This window comes from Labrus bergylta, chromosome 14 (assembly GCF_963930695.1).
Source record: "Labrus bergylta chromosome 14, fLabBer1.1, whole genome shotgun sequence".
Classification (NCBI taxonomy): Eukaryota; Metazoa; Chordata; class Actinopteri; order Labriformes; family Labridae; genus Labrus; species Labrus bergylta.
In genome coordinates, this window is record NC_089208.1 from 26,240,035 (window position 1) to 26,266,345 (window position 26,311).

The following is a 26,311-nucleotide window of genomic DNA, read 5'->3' on the forward strand; positions in this document are numbered from 1 at the left end:
TAAACTGTAGTGGTTTTTGTAGTTAACAGTTCTAAACACTTTCATTTAATACTCACAAAGTCTCCTTATTTTATGATGAGCTTCAGTTTTGAAATAAGAGTAATATTAGCTACAAGCTGGAAATTATCTCTTATTTGACCAGACGTTTGCTCAATTAAAAAGTCTTCCTTAAACTCAACACTGGACACAAAACCATTTTTCATAGCATCATTTTCTGATTTCATAAAGTCTGTCCTAAAATTACAACTCTTAAAGCTAGGCTGCGTTTGAACTTATGCAAAGCAGGTACAACCCAGTCCTGTTCCTGAACAGGTTAGCCATTTAGTATTACTTACCGTGTGTGTGCGTGCGCGTGTGCAATTTGTGGGGCCAGAAGCGCCGAGTTAAACTCAACAATGACTGAATAACACACAAACCTCTGATACAGGCGGCTGCTCTTTGAAGAAAAAAATCAAAATATGGTATAAACAAGTAGTGTCCAACGTGTGTTGATACGATATCAGAGGTGTTTCTATTGAACGTTTGATTCAAAGAAACAACTTTGCAAAGGTTTGAGCAGAAAAGATCACCATGGAGATAAGTTTGGTCAGACAGAGAAGAGAGAAACATAAATATTTTGAAGCCTTTTTTCAGAATAGTGTCTGTGAACAATCAGGAGTAGAAAAAGAGAGCTTCAGCAGTGTACAGCAGAAAGATATACAATGTCAAATTTATCATTTAGAGTCATTGAGATGAATTGAGACGTTAAAGATGCACAGGGGTGGGCTATCAAAGACCACTGGGACAGAAGAAAATAGCTTGTATTCATAAATCATTAAGGATTAAAGTCCTAAATATATTCAAGGTCCACACAAAGAAACATAAGCAGCATCAATATACATTTTACATAAGAAAAACAATTTCATAAAGATATTACAATACACTACTAATGTATGTATCACTCTTATAATAAGCATGTGTATTTGGAGACATATTTGACTTAAGTTTGCAGTACAGAAGATTTTTTGTGGGTATAATATAAATGACAACAGATTCATAAAACCAGTGAAACCATATTCACTTTTGGAATATAGTTTGAGTGATATTGTGTTTGGCTGATCAAATAAATTACTAACACACACCAGCCGATCATTGTTAACCATGTTTTGTAATCATTATGAGGTCTGTGCACATGTGTGCTTGAAGTTGCCCTGGAACGGCCAGCAGGGTTTTGAATCCTGCATGAATTCATGAACTATAGGGAGGGACATGGTGCAGATATTGATTGTCTTTAATAGTAACCTATAGCACTTAATGGCAGAAGATACATGACAAACACAGTGAGGAACACTGGCTTGTAGGTCCCGTGTGTCATTTGACACTTTTGTGTTGTTTGAAACCAAAACCATTTTTTAATTTTCATGATGAATCTACACTGAAAGTCTTTGTGATATCACAATAAGTCGTCACAGAACTGATGAGTTTGCATGCAGAGTCTTTGTGTCCCCTGCATGTTCAAATGTACAGGCTTCAGGGAACACTGCTGCCATCACAGATTTGTTTTTAATGAAATTATAATTACGTCTCTCAATATACCGTCTCTTCCATGGAGACCGGCCTATTTCAATTTAGCTTTCACTTTCTTACTTAACCTTTACAATGATCGGAAATTACAACCGTCCACAAGATCAGCCACTGTGGAGTCGGCCACTATAGGACAGAACAACTCGACAAAGGAGGAATTTTCTCTCCGATTGAACTGTCTCCATTTATCAGCCCGGCATTCAGGATGCCCTTGGCTCAGCGTATACTGCATTATCTTAGAGTGAACACAGTTTCTGTTTAATTTAGTCAGGTTTTTAGAGGTTTATTCACTCGTTTGTTTTATGTGATGACATTGTGAAAACGTCAGAGTTCAAGGGTTTCATCTACATGTTTAAACTCTGAGGACACTTGGAACAATGCCCCATAGCCAATGTACTCCATCTCAGAAATTAAACTACAGAGAGCTGAGAAAGAGATACTTGGAGACCAAAAGAACTGTGATAAGTGATGTGTGGAGACAGGAAGACTCTTTATAGCACGCATCCAGCAAAACAGTTTTTACTTAAGATCAATGATTGTAAAGACACAGCGGTAGTAGTATGTTACTCACTTACTAGATCTGGTAAATAATAGTTAGCTGGACTTATCACATGGCTGTGTGGAATACTGTACTCTGATTGGCCACTTAGGCACAGAAATGGTCTGCTATCCCTCTATAGATCACTGTTGTTTAGAAGAACAAACCGTTTCTAAGAAAAGTGGACGGTTGCTAGGGGTGCGGCTTTTACCACTAACTCTGCAGGACTAACTTTTATCATATCAATCCACAGAAAGAAACATTGGTCTGTTTGCTGTGGGAAAAGGGGAAAGCAGTAGATCACAGGAGACACAAAAACTGTATTCTATGACAGAGATGTACAAAACTGAAGATGGTATGAAGGAAACACATAACAAAACATGCTTTGAGATAACAGCACATTGTAATGCCATGTCGGTCAAAGATGGTCACGTCTTGAAGCCCAAAGAAAACCCTGCTTCATCATATTTTGACCCTTAATAAGAGCTTCATTGAGAAAATGACTACCATGCCATATTGAAGACAAACTGCGACAGAGACAGTGAGGTCATTATGAAAAGGTTAACAGACGTGAGAAAAGGAGATATCAACACGAGGTTAAAGCCGCTTTCTGATTGGCTCTACTGTTCAAACAAAAAGGCTCCGTCCATTCCTGATTAACCTTCTTTTTAACCCTTCTTTCTCATCTTTACAATGAGCTTAAGTCCAGGTATATAACAAATAATTGTAATTTTCTATATTTCATGTCCTCATCCATTTTTTAAACTCCCCTGAGCATTTAATCTCTCCAAATTAGATTCTCTGGGTTTACTCAAATTAATTTCAGCTGCAATAATCCCTCATAAAGCACTAAATACACCAGAAGTTGGAAATGCAAATGTGTGGTGTGCAGGATTGACTCAATTAGCCATTGGTTTATTTAGCTCTGAGTGGATCACTCCTGTAGACCATCGTAATGACTCCCAGTGCCTTTCCAAATCTGTTGGACTCATTTGCTTCAGAAAGTTTTAAAAGGATTTCTTAGTTGCACATTGTTAGTCTCCATCCATCATAAGCGACCTCAGTACTGTTACCATCAAGATAGTTGAGAGTGCAACACAAACCAGCTGGCATAAAGGACTGTTCTGTTTTTTTTAGTGCTGTCTTTGTTGAAGAGTTTGTTTTTGTCAACTGATGAATCAAAAGAATGCTCTTAATAAAGGTTTATATGTTGTTAGCAGAAGCTCCACCGCCTAAGCTGTTACTTGGGGTTGGCTGTGGCTCAATGGTAGAGTTGGTTGTTTCTCAATCAGGTGGTTGGGGGTTCAAACCCAGCTGTCAAATTGTCTTTGGGAAAGACACTGAAACCCAAATAATTCCGTTGTCGTTGACATTGATGTATGAATGTGATTAGTTTATACTCATTTACAAACCATCCTCTGCCTTCAGTTTATAAATGTGTGTGTGAATGCATGAATGTGACACTGTAAGTGGTCAGAAGATTAGAAAGTCACTACACCAGCATGTAATTAAGGTCCATTAACTATTTACCTGAGCTTTAAGTCATATAGTTGCAGCAGATGCAAAGATTTCTTTCCTGAAGATTGAGACAAATTTCAATGCTCAACTTTCAGTTATGGACATTACTTTTTTTAAATGTTTGTTTTGTTTCTATGAGTAAATTACAGTGGATGTCCTGTGCACAGCACTGTCAGTGGTGCAGGTGATGGCAGAAAGCATCAGCTTGACAGAAAACGAGTAGATTCACGACAAACAAGAGTGTTGATGATTTCAGCCGTAATGTGTGCGGTGCATCTATTCGTCTTCTGTCGAGTAAATAACATAATTTACTCAATTCCAACTGATTGATGAAGGCGCTCTTCAAGCTCAAGCTGTTTTGGTTTAATTATGGCTTTTGAAATTAAGGTATCAATGGCTGTGATCAAAGTTAAAGGCAGGGTTGGTAATTTTCTTCAGATCCACTTTTTAAGATGTTGGTTGAAATTGTCTTTAGGTCCTGAAATAAATTAATAACTCATGTGCTCTGAAAAAGGAACAAAGAAAATTCGTCATCTGTAGCAGTTATAAGACTGTAAAAACTTTGACCAATGTCTGCCACGAGGTACCAATCTGATGAACCAATCAGACGCCTCCCTGTCTCCCTGCTCGTTCTCTACCCCTTTCGTTCACTAGCCTACACTCAAAGCGCGTCACCAATGACAGAGTTTATACTGTAGACCTTCCCTGCTGTTTCTCCTACTTTGCTTGAGTGTGTGATTGTGCAGATATTGGACTGATGAAATGCTCAACTTGGTCAACTGAGCTATGACAATTTTTCTTGCATTAATACACGTTTTCTGTTTTGACATCTGTTGCAGTTTGGTGCACATAGACTTGACTTAGTTGCACTATATTGTCTCAGTCATAAAAACTGAGCATTAATGTTCACCTCCCTGGCTAATGCTATCTGCCAGATGCTGGAATTGTAAATGTGAATGTGTTTTTTTTTATCCATTCATGATCTGTTCCTGTTCTGCAGCAGAATAAACAAATAATTCTGGAAGTGATGAAAAGCTTTCATGACCTGTTCACAGTTTCTTTAAAAGGGAAACAAGTGAAGCAGGCTGTAGATTGTAAATCATGTTGACAGCTGAACAGATGCAGGATTGTTTGTGTACACCACTACAGACAAAAGCACATCTCTACGTAGTCAGCCTATAATGTGACAGCATTTATTCTCATTATTTCTTTCTGAACACAATGTACCAGGCTTCACTTGGAAATGCTCCAACAGCAGCTCTCAGAGTTTGATGAGGGCGTTCTCACCTTCCTAAACGAGTTGTACCGAGGGTGCAGATGTGTCAGAGTTTGATTCAATTGCAGCATGGCAGGTGTGAAAGCACCTGCAGGGCTGCAAGAAGAAAACACACAACCTTCATCTGAACAGTGAAGGCTAAACACTCAGTTCATTTACATACAGTTAGATAACGTCGATTTATGCTGTTGTTCTGATTAAAACTGGACTTTTTTTTTTTCACAAGTTTTTTTATTGAGTTTTCAGACATACAGATAAAGTTAAACGGGTTAAGCTAGACTTTTAAAATACATGCAAACATGTTTTTCCATCTGTAATGATTATAAGTCAAATTTCTCAAAGTTGAAGTCGGACTAACATACTAACATAATACAGTTGGGCATCGATTTACTCTTATGTTTGTGCCTCATTCAGAACCAAACTGACATAGATGTTCTGCTCAGGCTCCATAGTCCCTGCGTTGGCCTTTGACCTGAAGTCCAACAGCTTGAATGCATACCATAGCAGAAGTTGCATAGTCATCTGCCTTTAGATACCACCATAAGCTAGAGGGATCAGTTGAATTGAATTTGTACCGAAAGTGTTCTAAAGGATAGTTTGTACTTGACTTGTAAAGTTGTCCATGTTTTCAACGTTCCACAATGTTGTCGCTTGCTAACTTGTTAGCATGGCCAACAGGAAGAAGGTCCAAAAGTGGCAAGCTGAAAGGGGTCATTTAGCCCGTATGAATAATGTAGCTTTTTTTAATGAGCTTGTTTATGAAATAGGCTTTTTGTGTTCAGAGTCAAATACTGGTTTGCCCCCCTTTCTGTGAGCCCTACTGAACTTGTCCGCTGATCCACTCTCAGCCATCTGGCCTTAATTCCAGCCAATCAACAGGAGGTAAGAGGCTCAAATACATGTCTTTGTACCTCCCACAGACACTCTTTAAAAATTTTAGACTCCTGGGTAGAAGACATCACCAGGTTCACAAGTGGAAGCACCTACTTAAAAAAGTCAGAGACATTTGTAAAGGTGACACATCTGTCTATGCAAAATCAAGATTCATTCAAGTGTTGAGTTTTCTGATACACAACATTTTTGACAGTGTGTGTGTGTGTGTGTGTGTGTGTGCAGGGCCCTGCACTCACCCTTTTATGTTCATTCGTGGGCAGTTTCCAATGCTAATGTGGGACAACATGCACACGCTTTATACTTTATAACACAAGGAGATAAGAACACAGCTGTGAACAAATCAGTCATTCAGGAACATGTTGGTGAATCTGATGGAGAGTCTTTTTAGAAATCTTATTAAAACAACTTCAGATAAAACTTCTGTGTCCCGCTGAAGGTGCAACACAGATTTCTAAACCCAAAACAGTTTTCAGCAAATTAAACCACTTCATTAGGGAGGATTCCAGTAAAAACAACGATCTGAGCTCAGAACATCTGCTACCACATCGACAAAATGGACAGCTAAACTATAGGCTCTGGAATTTCCTACAAACAATGTTTGGGGCAATGAGCGTCATTTGTAGGCGGTGAAAGGAAGCAGAAACAAGGGGTCGCAGGGTAAACCTAGAAGGCAAAGGCACATGACAAGGTGAAATGCAGGCGACGGCATCTGAGTCAACCTGCATAAGTCTTCCTGAGACGCACCCGCTCAAACCTCTGAAACTTCTCCCTGCAACATTTTCAGACTTTTCTGTCTGGTTTTACAAGTTTGGTTTCAGCAGACCATGATGCATATCAGCCGTTTCAACACCCAATTGACTTGTAGCAAAGTTCACTGTCAGTTGTTTAGACACCAACTCCTATAAGCAATACCACTGCACAAGGTATAGACTGAAGAAGGGAGATTTCCTGTCTAAAGATTATACATACATTTACATATGCACACTGGGTATTCTGCTCATGCATTGCATTAATAGGGGCTTGGTTCTAGGATTCTTGGTTTGAACTGGCTTGTTTTAGAACTGTTGATACATTGCAAGTTTTTGCAAGTTTTATTTCCTCATTCTCCAAATCTTCGGGTAGAACAGGCCTTTATAGGATCTTTGCAATGTTCTCCCCCTGACTCAGAACTCTAATATCTGCATTTCACCCAGGAATTCAGGACACAGACATCAGCACCAGGAAAAGTGGGTCATGGAGAAGAATAGGATTAATAGACAGAATGCTTTTGTTGACGGCAACACCATGATAGAACAGGCTGACCCGAAGTGCGTGTTAAAAGTTTTTGTCTGATGGAAACCAGGCAGAGTGTCGGTGATCGTGTTTGCATGGACTCAAAACAAATGGAAATTGTGAGCAGGATTACAGGCTTTTTAAAGTCAACCCTGTGCTCTTGCTGTCCAGACTTTTCACAGATGTTTACAGTGTAACAAAATCAAGACTAACACCACACAAGCTTTGCTTTGCCTTTCTGTGCGGTGCAGGAGGGATAAGACACTTTTACTCCCTGGAAAGATCTCCTTTGAAAACCAAATGATGAGGGAAGCTTGCTTGAGAGCAGGAGACCAGAATTAGGTCAAGTCCCCCACCCTTTGGTGTAGCATTAGTGTTTTAAGCCACCCTGATATCTGAGGCTTGTAGCACATGCTGGAAAAACACAAATGAGCAATGCATTTTCACTGCACTTGTCGGCAAAATATTTGGATTCCTGTTTTCCCCCGGTTTAGTCTCGGCTCCAAATAAAGCAGTTTTAGCACAGCTCATCCTTACCAACTGCTCTCTCCAATTGAACACATTCTCCCTGCAGAGGTTTTTCTTGAATAGACTGTAGGGTTATGCACAATTTGCTTTATTAATCTAAACCTCTCTTTGATCTTACACAGGGAAATATTGATGCTTGGGGATAGCAAACAATCTTGATGTTCTTTGGGCTCATAAATAAATAGATCTGTAGTTGTTTTAGTTTATACTGAATAACTTCAGACTCACGATTATCCAGATTTTGGTAGAAAATGGTGATGATGTGTGAAACGATGGAAAGAACGAGGATTAGGCACGAGCACTAGGATGATGAGAATAATAAACTGTAGCCTTTGTTGTCGTTGTCATTATCATGTAACTGCATACACTCAGATTCATTGGCTTTGCCTAGAATTATCCCAACTGAGATGCTAATATGTAAAGTATTGTTATTTACTCAGAAAATAATTATTTTTAAGAATCATTTTTGGGCTTTTATGCCTTTATGAGAGAAGGCAGTGGATAAAGTAGGAAGTTAAGAGAGTTGGGAATGAGATGCAAGAAAGGAGCTGCAGGCTGGACTTGAACTCGGCCGCCCACTTGGAAGACTGCAGCCTCTCTACATCAGGGCTGTCAATTCTAAAGTCATTCGAAGTTGTTTAATTCAAAAAATGACAGCCGTTCTGTACATGGGGCATGAACTAACCGCTATGCCACCATCACCACCTCATCCTGCTTATTCACACATGCACTGACTCTTTGCAGTGCAAATGCATTAAAAGCCTGAATCTTCAGCATGCTGTTAATCTCCTCGTCTGACACCTACCCCTCATAGCAGTGGTAACAAGGATTTAAAAAAACTATATAGTAAAAAGAAATCTTTATGCTGATGGTCTTCTTTGTTTTGTAACTCATAAAGAGGCCGCAATTTTGCGACTTTGTTAGCAGACTGTGATGGAGTCTAGTGACCGGGTGACAGTGAGAATAAAGACACATTCTACCACAGTACACATCCCCTGTGAATTACTCAGATCTTATACACAAACTGGTAAAGTGATTACTCTTAAATTCCAGCAGGTTAATCTCTCCTGTATCCTATTCAGCTAATGTGTAGCGACATAGCTCTGAGAAATAATGCTGTTTTTAAGCCTCTGTAGCATTATACATCCCCCCAGCTTGGTAACCTGGCTGGTAGCATTATTAATGCCTCCATTAATTTCATATAGCTGTTCTTTTATTACCACCACAGTCACGTTCAATTTTGGAATAAGAAACAGGAAGACTGAGTGCAGGTGCTGGAATAATAGGCTGGATTATAATGCACTGACCTTGCTACAGTCATCAAAAATGTATGTTGCATTGTGAGAAAATCTCATTTATATTTCATTTTTGTTTGGCACTTAGCCGAATGGGCTGGTTGTCGCTGCTAGACAGAGCCAGCATCGAGCCAGAGGAACCAGCTGAGACATGAACGGGGGAGCTTAAGAATATCGAGTGTTTTTAAGTGCCAAGAGAGTCTCGGCTGAGAGAGTACGCTGGAGTGATGTGTGTTCAAAATGGCGTACTTGTGTTGTTTAGGTTACAATCTCACTTGAATTGTCATGCTTGGCCTTTTTGCCACCTCGATTAAGCATAGAGATGCAAAATTCTCAGATGCTTCAACTTGCACAAATACCTGTCTGTACTCTCCCGTAGAACTCTACTGTCACACATCTTCTGAATGAGGAACCGTTCATCTATCATACCTCAAAACATGGAGACAATTGTATCACTTGTAAATCACACAGGAGGGTCTTACATTGCAGTTTGCTGGAGTTTTGTGGAGACCATGTGTATCATCAATGCACATTTAACATTTAGATGTTTTCTTTGCAATATTAGAAAATGATGGCAATTAAGTAAATTTACGTTGTCTTAAGAATGTTTGTTGAATGTTAAAAGTTCAGTGCAGTTTTCTGGAATTAATTAAAATGCACCAACTGATAGTCTAAACATGTTTGAATGGTTTACAGCTGGTTAGTGTCTCTGATACTTTTTCAAATACTTCACCGTTCAAATACTTGAAACTTTTACAATATAGCTCTTTCAAAGTTGCCCCTTAAATCTCTATATGTCAGCCCTGTGATTGACTGGTGAACTGGCCATGGTATTCCCTGCCTCTTGCCAAATGACTGCTGAGATTGACTCCAGACCCCCTGCAGACCTCGAAGTATAAACTGTATAGATTTTGCCACGGCCACATAGTCACATGTGTATGCCACAGCTAGTCAGACCTGGATCCAGGTTCCCTCACTCTACCGCTGTCGTACCAGGAGAAAGCTGCTCCCTCGTAGCAAAGCAAAAATAAAACTGCCAATCACGACAGGGGCACAGCCACAGGAGTGTTCATGGTCCCTTAAAAATGATGGCCTGTGCCTCCCCAGGGTGATCCGTTCAATGCTACAATTGACCCTATAAATTGATTTCAGTGACAGGGTCAACACCAAAGGTTTTTTAGCTCACATAATAGACATCTTCATCTTGCTCACTTGTCGTGTCACTCTCTGATTCTTCTGTTACTGATGCACAATATATTTTAAATGATTATGAATGGTGGCTTTAATGTGGCACATGATTTACCTTACACCTGTGTTGCAGTACTCCTGGTAACAATCACAAATGCCTCTTCTCCTTCACTTGTGTGTGTTACTGTGCACCTGAGTGGTTAAAACCTCACGACGGTGGCCTCCCCTGGGTCTTTGATTGTAAATGAGCTATGCCCTCTGGGTGGGTGTGTGTGTGTGTGTGTGTGTGTGTGTGTGTGTGTGTGTGTGTGTGTGTGTGTGTGTGTGTGTGTGTGTGTGTGTGTGTGTGAACGAATCAGCTCTGCTTCTCCTCTCGCCGTCTCCAGCTCTCTCGCTCCCTCTCCGTCTCATCAGTTATAAACAGTGAAGTCATACCTTCCAGTGGGGCTGTTTTTCTACTATCTGCCATGATGTCACCATCAGCCAATCAACACATACAACGGGTTGAGGTAGCATGCATGTGCGTGAGGGGGTGGGGGTGGGGGTGGGGGGGGGTGGGGGTTTCACCACTGGGAAAGGCACACTTGCTCAGTTATTATCTGGTTCTGACGGCGTGCAGGGGAGCACACACGCACACATCAAATCACAAATCCACAGGCTCCTTCCAACACACTCACACACACACACACACACACAGCCTCTCAGTGATGTAATACACTCGATATATGCTGCTCAGAGGTGCTCTATACTATGTGCTGTGTAGAAGTAATAGACCTGTGAATGTAATGATGAATATGGAGATCTTCCTGAACCACTCAGCTCTTTGTTCAGAGAAACATAGCTGGTTGATTAACATATCACGTTGGAAGTGCATGTGCTTTAATTCCATTAGACATCCACAATTAGGCCTAATTACAAGATAAACATCTCCTGTTTAGTGCAAAAAACCCAGACAATTAGATGATTTTCATATCGATCTCAGTTCAAGGTGACTTTGAAAGCTTTTCTGCTGCAGCCTTAATATGCATTTGAAAAGTCAAGATGGCTAATTTGTGGTTGCACTATTAAGAATTTATTGCTGGCCCTGAATGGATATTCAATTATTACCGCAGCATAATTAGTTCACTCTCTTCCACAACAATATTATTCTGCTAATAGAAAAATGGAGAAACATCAAGTGATGGATTGAAGCTCAGCAGAATGTCTGCCTTTGATTGGTTGCTGCTTTTTCCTTAACTTTTTCCTTAACTTTTTCCTCTTCTAAAATAAAGACAAACACAGTCCAAAGCATCATCATCTACATATTCTCTAGACTTTGTCCTAGTTGAAGAAAAAAAAAAAATGAAGTTAACCAGTGTTACCAGTGACACTCAATACCACAGCCAAGTCAAAAGGAAGTGTAGTATTTCAAGATTGTGACGGTAGATCTAACATGAAACTTCCAAATCATTCTGCCCTCGCACAGATTCAGGTAGACGGTGAATAAAAAACACCTCCTAAACAGCATGGGGTAAAACAAGGTATGTTTACTTCTTATGTAAGGGAGTTAAATAACATCAGAAATATAAATTCTGACCTTTAGGGAAAAAATTATAAATTGATTCTTTCAAAGGAAATACCATATAAAGCTTTAATTGTCAGCATGGTTTCATCTCATTTTACTGCCCTATGATATCCGTTTGTCTATCTAATTTCTGCCTAAATACCTGTCATTGCATGCACTGATTCCTAACAGATTCCTAACGAGCGAGTAAACTAAATGAAGTTTCAGATTGTTCTTAAGAAAGATGCCCTGACTTCCTCTGTGTTAAGTGAAGCTGAGCAAGCAAAACCATCGACCTGGTTCTATTTCTGCTGAGTTTCACCCACCTGCATTTCATTTGCAGAAGTAGAAATTACAACACAAACAAACCCATTTCCTCCCCTGTGGAGCATTGCTTGTAGTTTATCTAGACAATTACTGTTGTTGTATATCTGGTCGAAGTATTACATTTATGTGGTGAGTAAAATCTTACTTCTGCTCCTATGTACTGTGACAAAGACACTTTCAGTTTCTAACTTAAGCATCTGACGTCTGACTGGGTATTGATAAAAAATATGAACAGATGAAGGGGAGAGGAGGAGAGACATGTTAAGTGCATCATGGGAAATATATCCGCAGTTTAGGGCCAAAGTAGCATAACTACTAATGGAGCTCAGCATAAATTCAAGCAGGAAGACTGTTTATCTTCTCTCACACATTCATTCATTTTTCTTCATTCAACATCTCTACATGATCTTCATGTCGCAGTGCACCACAACAACTTTGATTGGTCAGCTTTGTAGCTTCACAAAAAAACATACTAAGGACACTGTGCTGGCTGCTAGCTTGTTGCTAGCTGCTACAGCTAATGAACTTCCACATGAAGCTAGATCTAGAGCAGCGATCGAAAGTTTTAAAAGTCTACAGTCATATTGTGTTTGCATATAATCTGTGTTGCAGTAAGTCAACCAAAAGCAATTGTTACCCACATTTCTATCTCCATCTCCATAAAGAAGAAGCTGGAAAAAGCTCTACACCTTGAGATAAAATCCCCATCTTCAGTTCCCACTTTGGCTGTGTAACAAGCGGGCGACACAGCAAACACAGAGCAGCCGAGGGATGTCACAATATCAGAAGTTTAAACCTCAACACCACACTAGTAAACCGATATAGATATATGTTAACACAGCCACAAAAAGAGAAGTCATATTTGGTTCATCTCTTGATTTTTAACCACCAAAAAGTGCAGATAAACTCCTGCACACTGCCTCAATTAAACAAATACATTAGCAATGTTTTGGTACTAAAATGTTGCCAATGTATTTTTGCAATGTAAGTACAAAAACAGCCAAATAATGACAATATTCCATCTCCATTATCACTCATTATCTAGTTGAACTGACTAATTTGAATGGACCACTGCTGCTTCCAGGGACGGCACCAGGATATTTTTTTCTCCCGGGGCTGAGGAGGAGTTTGACTGATATGTATGGTTGCTTTTTTTTACAGTTTATTTAAAAAGGAAACAAAACTACCAAAATACATGACGGGGCTTAACCAGGGCTAGACAGATTTGTGATAGGGCTATAGCGCCCCCTAGCCCCGGTGTAGCGCCGTGTTTGGCTGCTTCCTCTTTTTGGCTCCCAGCAGCTTTTGGTTAAATATATGACTGAAGATTTGTAGTTTTTTAAAAGCTTTGGTACTATTCAATACTATCGACCATTCAAACAACAGAGGCTTTACATCATGTTTAGTGTAGGCCCTGTGTGGATTCAGTGAGCAGGTTTAAATCAGGCTTCAGGGTGCGTTTAAAGATAAGAAGTTGTGATGAAAGTGAACAGAAGGCTTGATGTATAATCAGGCTTTGCTAAACATGTTTCAGATCAGGAGAAGATAGCAGAGCTTTTTTTTAAAAACTTGATTCATGTTATGTTCACTACTTACCATCATGGCTTTTTAAACACAGAATAACCAATCACAGATCTTGCATTTCACTTTTCTTATATCTGTAGATAACACTGGGACTCATTGCTTGTACACTTTTAAGGTACTGTTTATGGAGATGTAATAGATGGAGTCCCATTGGGTTCTTGCGCACATGTCACCTTCTTGTTTTGTCTAATGAGATTCAATATAAGGCAGTAGGCCATCATGTGTGTGCAGAAGAAGCTGCCTGCCTGTCTTCCTACAGGCCACTGAGGCACATGCAGTGAGTCCGTCTGATTCTCCGTATCGACTGGTAAAATGCTACCACACCAGGTTTCCGCTTATAAAGCAAAGCTACAGAGTCATTTGCCTGGAATCAATCTAGCAAGCTAGAAAAACAGACGCACGCTTTCACTGGGACTGCTCCATCACCGAGCCAGTTGTATTTGTGAAAGGTTGAAGGTTGAAAGATAACTGTCACATTAACACTTTTGTGTTTTTGTCCGCCCACATTCAGTCAGACAAATTACATGAAAAAGATGGTGTTGAGATAAATCACATTCATGTGTCGTTAATCCTGCTTCTCCCAGCCCACTGGCCTTGGCTCTGTGTTGGATTTGTCACTGGCAGCCTCTGCTGTCCTGACTGATGGTACTTGTAGGCGAGCAAATGTTTGTGTTATCACTCACTCACACACACACACACACACACACACACACACACACACACTTACTGCTTTATAAAGACCTGTCTGATTTCTTTCTTTCTCTTCTGATCCATATCTAATGTGCATGTTGGCATTTCTGTTAAACTAGTGAAATCAGCTTAGCAAAAGTTGTTTCCCTCAAATTGAGTCACGGCAGCCCAAAGATTAGAGAAGCAGGCCACAAAAGGTGAGGATTTAGTGTCAACAGTGGCTAAACAAAAATCAAAGAATGAAGTTGCACAGGTGTTTATTTCCTCTCTGGACTCTGTCTAAGACCTCTACCTCTGAAATAGAAAGTGTTACTTTTGTGAACAAGATTTATGGTTTGAATGAGATATCAGATGAATTGTATAATGCTGTTAATTATGAAGCTTCAACTATGTTTTCAAGCTTTGTTTAACATTAACATTGACATTAACATTAACATTTGTTTAACATTAACATTGAAGCTTGTTTTCAAGCTTCAACTACCTTTTGTTTTTAAACACGACTTTAAATTTTTTGCCCATTGAATGCATGTTAGGAGAGCTCCATCTGTCAACTTGACATTACACATTTCCAGCTCTGTCATGTTTTCACTATTAAAAATGACATGACCACCATTCTTAACTCTACTGTATGACAGATGTCATACAGTAGAGTTAAGTATGTGGACAAAAGGATTTCAGCGAGCTAAAGTTAGCTACTTTAGCTTTTTACCATTTTAATCCAAAGTTTCTTTATTGTTTGTTGCACAGAATCGTTACAACATACACCAAAGAGCGACAATAATATCAGATTAAATGGACGTCGGACCCCCTGTGATTGTTGACCAGGCTAACCTGTAAACGCTGTTACCTCCAGGTGCCCACGGAGTGCGAGAGGAGCCTCAGTTTGTGACATCTCGAGCAGGAGAGAACGTCATCCTGGGATGCGACGTGTCCCACCCCCTGAACGGCCAGCCCTACGTGGTGGAGTGGTTCAAGTATGGAATGCCCATCCCCTTCTTCATCAACTTTCGCTTCTACCCTCCTCATGTGGACCCGGAGTACGCAGGTAAGACGGGGAAAACATTCAGACGCAGACTTTAAACAGTGACCTGATAACACATTCAAAAGCCTCGTTTGTTGTCTCTGGTTGAATAATGACGCCTGCAGAATATCTGACAAACACCAGCTTCCTGTAAGTGATGGGTCTAGATAGAAAGCTGGATAGATGGATAGAGAGAGGGGCGTTTCGGCTCGTATTTCAATAGCCTCTCTAAAGTACAGGAGCGGTATCTTATGCTATGCTAAAAATAAAGTTGATTATAACCCGGGCAAGTACTCCTTCAACGCTGTATGCTCTTCAACGATTCACCTGCGCAGAATCCTCCTCCACATGGAGCTCTTGCCAGAGTTCAGTGTCTTTATCATCCTCTACAACATGAAGGGGCAGCATGTTGGCTGCAAACAGGTCAACAATCCTTCAGTCCAGTAGCAGCGATGCCAAAGGACTCGCCCAAGTTTAGCTGGCGTGCTCTCTTGATACTGGGGGATGAACCCCCCCCCCCCCCCCCAAAAAAAAAAAGGGTGACATCTTACCTGAAGCGGTTTAAGTTTATGGGGGAGAAACATTTCCAGATTCATACATTCTGTATTTTCATCCAACAAGGAGAAATAAAATGTCACGAGTGTGAACTGAGGAAAAAAAGAAGAAGCACATCAGACTCACTTTGCAGAGAGATTTTTCACGCTCTAATCCCATCTTGAGGGGGAAACTTTGAATATTTAATTTTTAAAGACATTTTTCAAGGTCTAATCTAGTTTTCTTGTTTCTCTCCAGCTTTGTGTTTCTAAGGAATCACAAAAATATTCAGAAGCAAAAAGAGAACTCTGCTCCAGTTTCATCTGAACTTTGAAGCTTTTGTTAGACAGTCAGAGGTTTTGTTCCAGCTGTAGTTTTCTCAGATGGTTCTGGGGTGTCATTGGTAGTCTTTAAATGTTCAGAGGTCTTTTTTGTGGAATTTAAGATATTGATGAAAGATAATATGTGAAGACTGCCTGTGTAGAATTCTATTATTCAGAATAAAGTGCACTATTTAGTGAATATGTTGTAATGATGCCTGAACTCTGAGTGAGCACATACAATAGACTTATTGTGTCCCAGACAGACAAGGGGACCAGTTTGGACACAGGACACAGAAACAACAAACTGATAATATTAGGCAGCATCTTTACAGACATTTAGAAGACCTTTTTAAAAAAAAAAGCGTAAAAGGTTTTCAACGCAGTAACGTAAGTTTTTCCCTAATGTTGATGGTTGACACGAGACCATTCTCTGTTTAAACAGATAAATGAGTTCATTACTTTATATTTATTTGTTATATTAAATTGTTTTGTGAAAATACGCTCAGTATGTGAAATCTCAGAGTGTGAAATTCATTAAATCATTTACCATTATGATCCTCAGTCGACGTTATGCTGCATATTTTAGTTGTGCAACTGCCATAATAATAATAATAATAATAATAATAATAATAATACATTTGATTTATAAGCGCTTTTAAAAACTCAAAGACACTTTACAATGGTTAAAACATAAAGAACAGCACAGTAAGGACAGACTAACGGACATCGCAGCATTACACACAAATCATAAAGATAACAACAATAAAGATAACAACAATAAAGGTAAACTACAGAAAACAGAAAAGACATCACAATCATACATTAAAAGCTTGTTTGAAGAGGTGAGTTTTGATCAGTGATTTGAAAGTAGGACGGTCGGTGCAGTGTTGAATGTGTGTAGGGAGTGAGTTCCAGAGGGAGGGGGCAGCTATGGAGAAGGCTCTGTCCCCCCAGGTTCCATGCCATGACGTCATCTTCTGCAACCAGCAAGAGACAAGAAGTGTCCTAAATGTTTTTTTTTATTGCGCTGAATATAGTTCACCACAGTCCCTACTCCCATATGTTAAGAGTTCTCTGATTTTGGAGACAAGCTTTAAATTCATTGATTTGATCACTGAGCACAAAGAGCAGCAGAGTTTCAGAATCTATGGTGCCAACAATCAGAGCAGGAGGATGAAATGTAAGCACCAACCATTAAGTGTGAACATTTCCTGTCATGAACCGAAAAGTCTACGAGTGATCTGGGAACAGGACTGAGCTCTGATACGACATGTTTCTAAGTCTCACATGAAGTTGTTCTTTGAACGGCAGTCCACTTTGATCATTAAAAAACGGACCCTCCACTCAGTGTGGCAATTTGTTTGCAATTTTGCAAACTCGACTCGTGTAATGTTGGGATGGTGCTCATTAGAATAATTTTCCCACTTAGCATGAAATTCTCTTTTTGACTCCAATTCCTTTTTAAGTCTATTTTTCAACATTTGCAAGTAACTGATGTTAAAAAGAGAAAACGAGAATGCATACAGGCTTAGGACAGGACGTGCAGGAAAAAGAAAAAAAGGTCTGCACACTTTCAGCTCCCAATGGACAATTTCATTTAGACAAGACAAAGTTTCAGTCTATCAGGCAAAAACCTGATGTTCAACATGAGTGAAAGTGGCAGTAAGCAACTTTTGAATATAATCAGCACCAAGCGCTGTCCCTGTAAACTGTGTCTGTTCAACTCAAATAGTTATTCTACAATTCACTTAGCAGACACTTTTATCCAAAGTCACGTACATCAGAGACAGTTATGTTGGACAGAAACACTGACGGCCGATTGATATACATCCCAAAAGAGAGAGCGAGAAGGAGAGAGAGAGAGGGAGCTGTTGACACAAGTCACATAGACTTTAGATGATGGTAGTTCTAAACTTGACTTTTGCGAAGCAACCCACTCATTCTCCTCACAGAGATGCTGCTCTGCGATTGGCTAGTTACATGCAAGCTAACCCTGATTGTATTTTTGGCCTCATAACAACAACAACAAAAAAGATAGAAAGGAGGGCATTTACGATCAGCTCAGACACACATTTATTAACATGCAATAATGAAAATGTGTTATTTTACCCAAAATTGTATTGACCCTAACAAACAATTCAACATTACACACACGTCCTAGAAACAAGACATTAAAAGGACGCACAGCACAATCAAACATTAAAAGCTTGTTTGAAAAGGTGACAGGTTAGTGCAGCGTTGAGCATGTGTGGGGAGTGATCTCCAGAGGGGAGGGGGGCAGCTATGGGGTCAGTCCCATCAGAGTCGCTGCTTGATTCTGTGTGGTGGAGACGAGAGGTAACATAATGTTGCATACTATAGCTTCAAACCCAAAGATTCCCTTTAATGCTGTCATCATGTTTTGTTACCTGATTGTAGAAGTTATTAGCTACGGCCTGATTGATATTAACAACCTCTAATGTTGCTGTAAAAATGGGAACAGCGTTATGAAATGATTGATTTATGTTTAAATAATCCTCTTTAAACAGGAAGTCTCATTCAGACAGAATAGGTTTGCAAAGAAATAAGCTTTTTGAGTTTAAACTGGCTTCCTACAAATGTCAGCAAGGCAGGCTTTAGAAAAACAAATGATTTCGACATTGCTCTTTCCTGATAAAACTAGGAGGGTAATTTAAGTTTGATATCTGAATTCATACCTGAAATCTGTTTTAGAAGCAGATTTGGAATGAAACAAGATTTGGGTAACCCTCAGGTTTATTGGAAGATCACAACCTACATTTAAAGTTTCACAGATCGTCTCCCTCGGAGGGACTTTAAAGTTAAAGTGATTCTAACTTTGAGTGACTCTTGTTTTACTTAATTTTATGTAACTGTCATAATGTCCTACATTTACATTTTTCACATCACTGGTTTTTAGTAGGGAATTCATCTTTGTTTAACAATGCAGCTCTGAAACGTATAAAGCCTGCTGCAGGCGGACACCAACCTCCCTCTGTGCTCCAGTGATATGACATCATGGCATGATGTCAGAGATCATGGTCAAAGCTGCTGAGATATAGAGGCTTACATTGTACCCTCTTTAGATTCGAGGGTTAATGAGGCGAGCAGGCCACAGGGGGAGCGTTTCCTGGACGCCTGTCTGCCCCTCGCTCTCAAACAAGCCGTTGTCTTTTTTTTTTTTATCAAGAGGAAGAAAGAGGGTCAAAGAGGCAGAGCAAAATATCAGACATTTCCATGAGAGAGTGTGGAGCGGACGAGATTAAAAAAGAAATAGGAAGAAAACAGCATATGGAATTAAAGATGGAACTAGAAATAAGGGACGGGGGGGGGGGGGGGGGGGGGGCTGCAGGAAGTGTTGAAAGTTGAATGCGGCCTATCATCATGGAAGATCTCTGATCTCTGATCCGGTCCAGAAGTACGCTGACATTTTAAAATGACTTTCTCCAGCTGACACTTCCTGAAGCTCATAAATCTGCTGTGTGTTCCTTCTTCCACAGAAGATTTTGGTCCTCAGAGACAGTATTAATACATCTTTCTTTAATGCAAAAATAAATAGGAAATAAAGGTTCATTCTTATGAAAGAAATAAATGAAAGCTGCAGTATTATATTTCTGTCCATGTAATCAATTTACAGTTACAATATACAACACAAAGGGTTTCTGACGAATACAAATAAATTCCCCAGAATAATTTCATTTGAAAAGAAAACCAAAGGGACGTTGGTAGCCTTGTGGTTAGTGCATGCGCCTTATGTATGGAGGCTGTAGTCCTCCAAGCGATGGCCCAGGTTCAAATCTGACTTTTGGCTCCTTTCCCGCATGTCCTTCCCCCCTCTCTCTCCCCGATTTCTGTCCTGTCTGAATAAAAGGCCCAAAAAGCCCAGAAATAAACCATAGTCCATCTAACGTTGTTTTCTGAGGGCCAGCATCTTTTTATAATGTTCTCCATGAGTAGAGAGTGTTCGCAGCAGCAGGCGGCCGCCTGGAGAAAAAAACCCCAGCTCCCAGCGTCTTTTTTCTGAGCGCTCTCTCTTTTCTATGCCGATGCTCTGATCGCTCCAGTTGAAAATCTCTCAAGTTTTCAGAAAGGCGCTGTAGACGTCACTGCCGCTCTTTTCCAAATATATGATTTTCTTTTAGTTTTGCCGTCATAGAGTGGCCGTGTCAACAGACTGTTGTCATAGAGACAGGACAGATGTGCAGTCCTCTTCTTCTCAGCGCACAAACACTTCATGCAAGCTCTCCCGAGTGCACAGCCAGCAGAAAACGCTAGGTGGACCCGGGGCCTTAATTTATTATACGTTAAAGACTTTTCACATTGTGAACAAGTTACACAAGAACTTAACAAAACAAACATTACAAGTTTCAGATTTCATACAAGAACAAAAACAAAGACATTTCTAAATTTCTTACATTCAATTAAAACTAAAACAATTGTTCAAAGTTCAAACTTTTTATACTCAATGACGTCCTCTTTTCCTCATTAATGTAACTATGTTTAATTATATCTCACTTTTTTTAAACTGGTTTGAAGTTGGGCGAAGTAATCTTCAGATGATCAGTCCCTCCTCACAGGTATATGACTGATACATTTATTAGGATGTTCTGATGGATGAATGATGTGTGGCTCTCTTCTTCTGAAGTCATTGTTTCACAGTTTTCAGTGGATCAGCATCATAGAGGTTGAACACGATCATAGTTATAAGAAGGTAACCCACAGCATGAGAAGCAGCCTCATAGAACAGTGGAGGGAGAATACCTCCTCTCAGGTTATCACAGTTAATGTCAGTCATGACTTCTTGAGCTCTGTGACAGACGGCGATGTGTTGACTGCATGAAACTGAAAGAAGAAACAAAAAGTGACTGAACACGATCAGAGGAACAGCTGGATTTCTGTCATTATTACTTCAATGATGTGAGGTCCTGGTGACTGCCTGTGCTGCCTTCAGGATCCTATTCTTTTCTCTGCTATGATGAATCTACACAGAGATGTGCACATTTGGAGTGTTGTTGTAGATGATCAATTTATTTTAACTACTATAGTGGATGTATTGGCATGAAATATGTTACAGACATGCATGTTTCTCACACTATAAATCTAACTGAATCAATAAATCAATCATTATTTGTATAGCACCAATTCCTAACAAGTGTTATCTCGAGGCGCTTTACAAAAAGCAGGTACAAGATCTTACTCATGGGGCGCTGGTAGCACAGTGGTTAGTGCCCTCCCTCCTACTCTCTCTCTCCCTGATTTCCAGCTCTATCCACTGTCCTATCTCTCCATTAAATGCACAAAAAGCCCAAAAATAAATCTTAAAAAAGAGCTTGCTCGTTATGTTACAAAAGAAAACTGGGATAGGAGGAGATGGGATAATATGCAGGAAATATTTCTCCTTTGTATTCTTGGCGTTCCTGTTGTCAACACTTCCTTGCTGCTGAGGTGGAGGTCGGTGCAGGCCGTGCAGGAATGAGGCCGGTGGTGGCCACACCCATTTCAAATTGTTAATGTTAAACATGTTTAATGTTTATGATCAGATATCCTTATGTGTGTTGGGAACCCCAAGGACAGACAAGTACACACACTGTCAATTTTTTACAACAACAAAAAAAGATTAGTTGTGAGGCAATTGGAAGGCAAGCTGGCTGAAGAAGGTAGTTCAACAACCCAGCAAATACATTTTTACTCACCTCCAGCTCTTGTTAACTCTGTCTCAATGACATCATCCTTAACTTTGTCTTGTTTTTCTTTGAGAATTTTCAGTTGAATTCTGCCTGCCTTTTGTCCGCTGTGTTTGTTTACTTTAAAGTATCGTTTGCCTGCTGAGAGATCTAGAAAGAATTCAAGAGTCAGGTGTCTAATTGTTGGTGAATGTAATCTGCTAGTGTGTGGCATGCTGTTGTTGTCATATTGTTGTGCGTCTCCACAAACTATGTGAAGGTCTCTCACATGTAACATCTGTTCAGATTTTTAAAACTCTCTGAGTGTGGGCCGGGCTTGAATAATTTGGATCTACCTGAGAAAGAAAAGTCTTCTGTATCGTGTGATTAAATGATTTAACAGGGCAATGTCTCTGCAGGGTTTAATAAAAACCTAGTGACACACTGTCACTGCTCCACAGGGTAGAAAAGTATTCACATAAGTAGCTGATTCAGTCCAGTAGCTGAAAGAGTCACTCTTTAGATTCCCTTAAATAAGGAGAGAAGACGAGTAACACGGCTCCATGTAGGCTCTCTCTTTCTTCTTTCTGCAGCAGCTGCATTGCTCTGCCGTGACATCATTCATTCTTCCAATCTGAAAGACTTGCACAGGGACAGTTTGGATGAAAATATTCTCTGTTCACACGCTCCAAGTGTCTGTATGACATCTTATTTATAAATGTTTTACAGTGAGCATCTCTGTGAACTGTTGCACTCATATATTCAGTGTGATCGGATTCATCTGTAGTAGGTAACACTTTGAGGGGAACAAATCTTGTTCTGCACATTAAAGAAATTAAGAAGGAAAAAAAAAGTGATTTTAGTGTTTTAAATGATATCTGTATCTCTAATGTGCTAATCACCATGTGTGCCTCATATTTGTCTTTTCACTTGCAGTAAAAGGTCAAACAGATCAAACAATGCTGGATTTTAATGAGTGTAAGAAGGATTGACACCTCATGGAGAAAAGCGATAAAAAGATTGAAGCATGATGGAAGTGTTCAGAGCTGCTGCTTGCCGTAGTTAGAGTAAGACAGCGTGATGTGTAACACAAAGGATCCAGTCAGAAGTTCTTTCAGAGGATTTCCCGTTTCTTTTCTTTTCTGGGAACCCTTAAAAATCGTTCTTGAGACGGAATCTGTTTGTGGTATCAAAAAGCCTACTAAACTAAACTCTTTATTTTCACATTTTCAACAATCGTTTTAACCGTTTTATTTATTCAGGTTGAAGAGATCTGTGGAGTTTTATTCCCACTGGGCTAAAATCATACCTGATCATTTGATTCAGAAATGATCCCCTGATGTTTGCGTTTCATGCTGTCCATAAAAGGGGGAAGAAAGGTCTGTATTATCCTGGAATTTACTGACATTATCCAGAGGACATGATGTCCCACTTTATGTAACATTGACTATCCTACCTCACTGCCATAAGGCCACCAAATAATAACTCTTGAGTTCTCAATGCATGTTGGGCTGCATGTCATCCAAAACGTTTTCAAAGATTTGATCTCTTTCTACAAATCCATCTTCCTGTTATTTGGTGAAATGAGCGTTCTGATAGCTCACCCAAAATACTTTAACAACTTGTTGTATTTGTGAGCACAGCCTCCATAATTCTGGACCTGGAAAGAGGCAGATAATAGGTACAGATTTAAAAACTTCACTTAGCATTATATTTCATTACAGTTGGTCATAGTTTGGCTGAAGATATGAGCTACTGAAGGCAGTGTGTGCAGATAGTCCATAAAAGACTAAGGGTGCTTTCACATGGAACTACATCCAGAATGGAACCACCATCTCCACAACAAGTAATGCTTGTGTGTACCTTTGCAAATGTTTCCAAATCCTCCTGATCTTACCACAGAGCTCTTTTGTAGTCCCAAACTGTTGAAAACACATGAATGAATCACAGTGTTGCACTGGATGACATGTTCTTTCCCGGCTTTGAACACTGAGTGTGTTTTAAAAATTAAAATGTATACTTGTTAGTTTTTTGAAAACATTCGTTTGCAGAAGGAACCTTTGAGGCGTGGGTTCAGCGCTACAGACTGAGTAGAGAAATAAGACGGAGTGACACACTGTTAGACGTGAACCTTCTTGGGATTTAGTGAAGACATCTAAAATTATGACTAAGATCAGACCATTGAAATGCATGAGGCAGACAGTTTTGTCCAATTAGTTTAAATCATTTTTCAATACTTCGATCATTTAAAAAACAGAGATTGTACTGTTTTAAACCATGTATCAAAAAGTATCACAAGTTTTGACAACCTTCATACAAATGAAACTATATCTACCTTGATAAATGTTCTGCTTTTTGTTCAGCCTTTTATTTTTAATATCTACTGACAGGAAAATAAAAATGTAATGAAGTGGAAGCAAAAGTGACACTCGTATGTTTTACTCTCCAGAAGAGATTTTTCTTTCTGTTGGAGGTGTAAAAATGTGGACAGCGCACAGAGCAGCAGAAAGCCTCATACTGTACAGCTGATGTTGTTTTGTAGATTTATTCTGATAATAGAAGAGGAGGTGACCTCGGAGGGCACAGAGCGTGGAGGCCATGTCAGCCTCTGGTGGAGAATAGGATATACATCATTATAAGGGTTGTGGGTATGATGCTGTTTGTGTGAGCAGTGCATGTGTGTGTTTTCTGGGCAAGCAGACAGAATTTAACAAGAATAACCATTGTTATTCTACAAAAGAGCAGGTAAAAGACCTTACTCATTGCTATATTATGAAGAACCAACATTAATCCATCATGAGCACTTATATACATTCAAAGGGTCAGAAATCATGGGAAAAACCAGAATCATGATGAACAGCCATCTGCCGAAACTGCGCCTGGTTCAAAAAATGGGATAGAGGGAGGTGGGATCAAGTTTTTTGCTTTGTCTGAAATGAATATCTCTTTAAAATGTGGGAAAGGATGAGAAAAGTAACTTAATCAATGTCTCAGACTCTATTTTTTATGTGATGTATTGGTTTATGAACTGGATCTTATGTATGTAAACTGAACTAATATGAAGTGGATGTCTTTGTTCCTATTGGTGTAGTTTTCCTTTTAGGGAGGGGGGGCTGTGTTGGTATTGGTTGTATATCTTACCTTGTGGAGTGTTATTATTAATTCATAACTTAATTAATTAATGTATACCGCAGTTGCATAAATAACTGTGATGACAAGAAAACAACAGAATTCTGTGATCCCAAAAATTAAGTGGAGGACAATGAAGACATCTGCCTTTCGTTACTAAGCGAGACAGTCTGTCAACCATTTGATTGGCGGGATCAATATTCATTTTAGACAGAAATAAAGTCATTCAAATTAAAGTGATTCTCAGCTGTTTGCCTGACACCATCATCTGTAACTTACATACAAAGAGTCTGTTCTTGTTCAGGCTTCAAAACAGGCTTAAACAGTTTTCTTCCCTTAAATGCCTTTATCGATAGGGCAGTGGCTAGAGTCAGAAAAAGGGATGAGAGAGTGGGCAGTGACATGCGGGAAAGGAGCCGCAGTTTAGGATGAACGTGGGCTGTACACTTAAAGGACCATAGCCTCTGTACATGGAGTGCACAAAATAACTGCTTCTGGCCATCTGGCGCCACAACTTTTTCTGAGACTGTCAGAACTGTGCCAAAGCAGTTTAACATGCTGCAAATTCAGAATTGATGCAAATTTGTTTGTGAAATTGAAACAAATTAGAAACAAAAAGTTACCCAGAAACCGAAACAAACTCATTAACAGATTGTTCATGTATCAGAAAGCATCCTTAAAGTGCTTCAAAGCTGCTCCACAGCTGGTTGTTATTCTTTTTCATTTCTGCCAGGAGCATGATGGGAAGGTAGCCAGTCTAATATCTTCAAGTTTGTAATTTAAACTACTTAATTCCAAGGGCGCCTTTTAAAAGTTGTTAAGCCCAATAAGACATTTCAGTGAAAGAATTTCAGTATAAATCCAAATACAGAAAGTTTATTTTTACAACTTTTAAACATACCAATCAAGTCCTGTGGTTTATATCACACTGCTTCATTAAACTGTTTAAGTTTTAAATTAGAGAAACGTGCACTGGATTGTCCCAAATTTGTTGGTTGCAAAGAGAGCGCCACATGTAAAAAATGAGGGACCACTAAACACTGCTTACACAGTCAGTACGTTTACGTGCAGTTAAGTCGAGTGATGGTTAAAGCTTGATTAGGCCCTTTAAGTAAACTACTGTCCTAATGCATGGAGAGAATCGCTTTAATGACAGAAGTATGTTTGGTACTGTAGGTGGCGATATAACCCCTTTTCAGCTAGTTACTATTGGACTGTCTTCCAGTTGATGTTGCATACCAATCAATCGACAAACAAGCTAACAAGCTGCAAACTGGTTGTAAGTCTAACGGAGAACTAACTCCTTCAGCTGACATAACATACACTGTATCTCCTCGTCTGTCCAAAGTGAGTGGTTCTCGCTCTAGCACTCCCTATGTTGATGCCTTTGTCTTGTTTTCTTCTCACTTCTTTCTAGGCAGTTAAAGG

General features: G+C 39.6%; 1 protein-coding gene across 2 annotated transcripts in view; it reads left to right on the forward strand.

The window, feature by feature from the left end:
• The window catches only part of LOC109980795 (protein turtle homolog B-like), a 133,935-nt gene that overhangs the window by 13,505 nt on the left and 94,119 nt on the right, over nt 1–26,311 (forward strand). For both annotated transcript variants that reach the window (XM_029276505.2, XM_065963065.1), the window contains exon 2: nt 15,070–15,261. In XM_029276505.2, the coding sequence (XP_029132338.1) occupies nt 15,070–15,261 (192 nt within the window). The remainder of the gene's footprint in view (nt 1–15,069; nt 15,262–26,311) is intronic.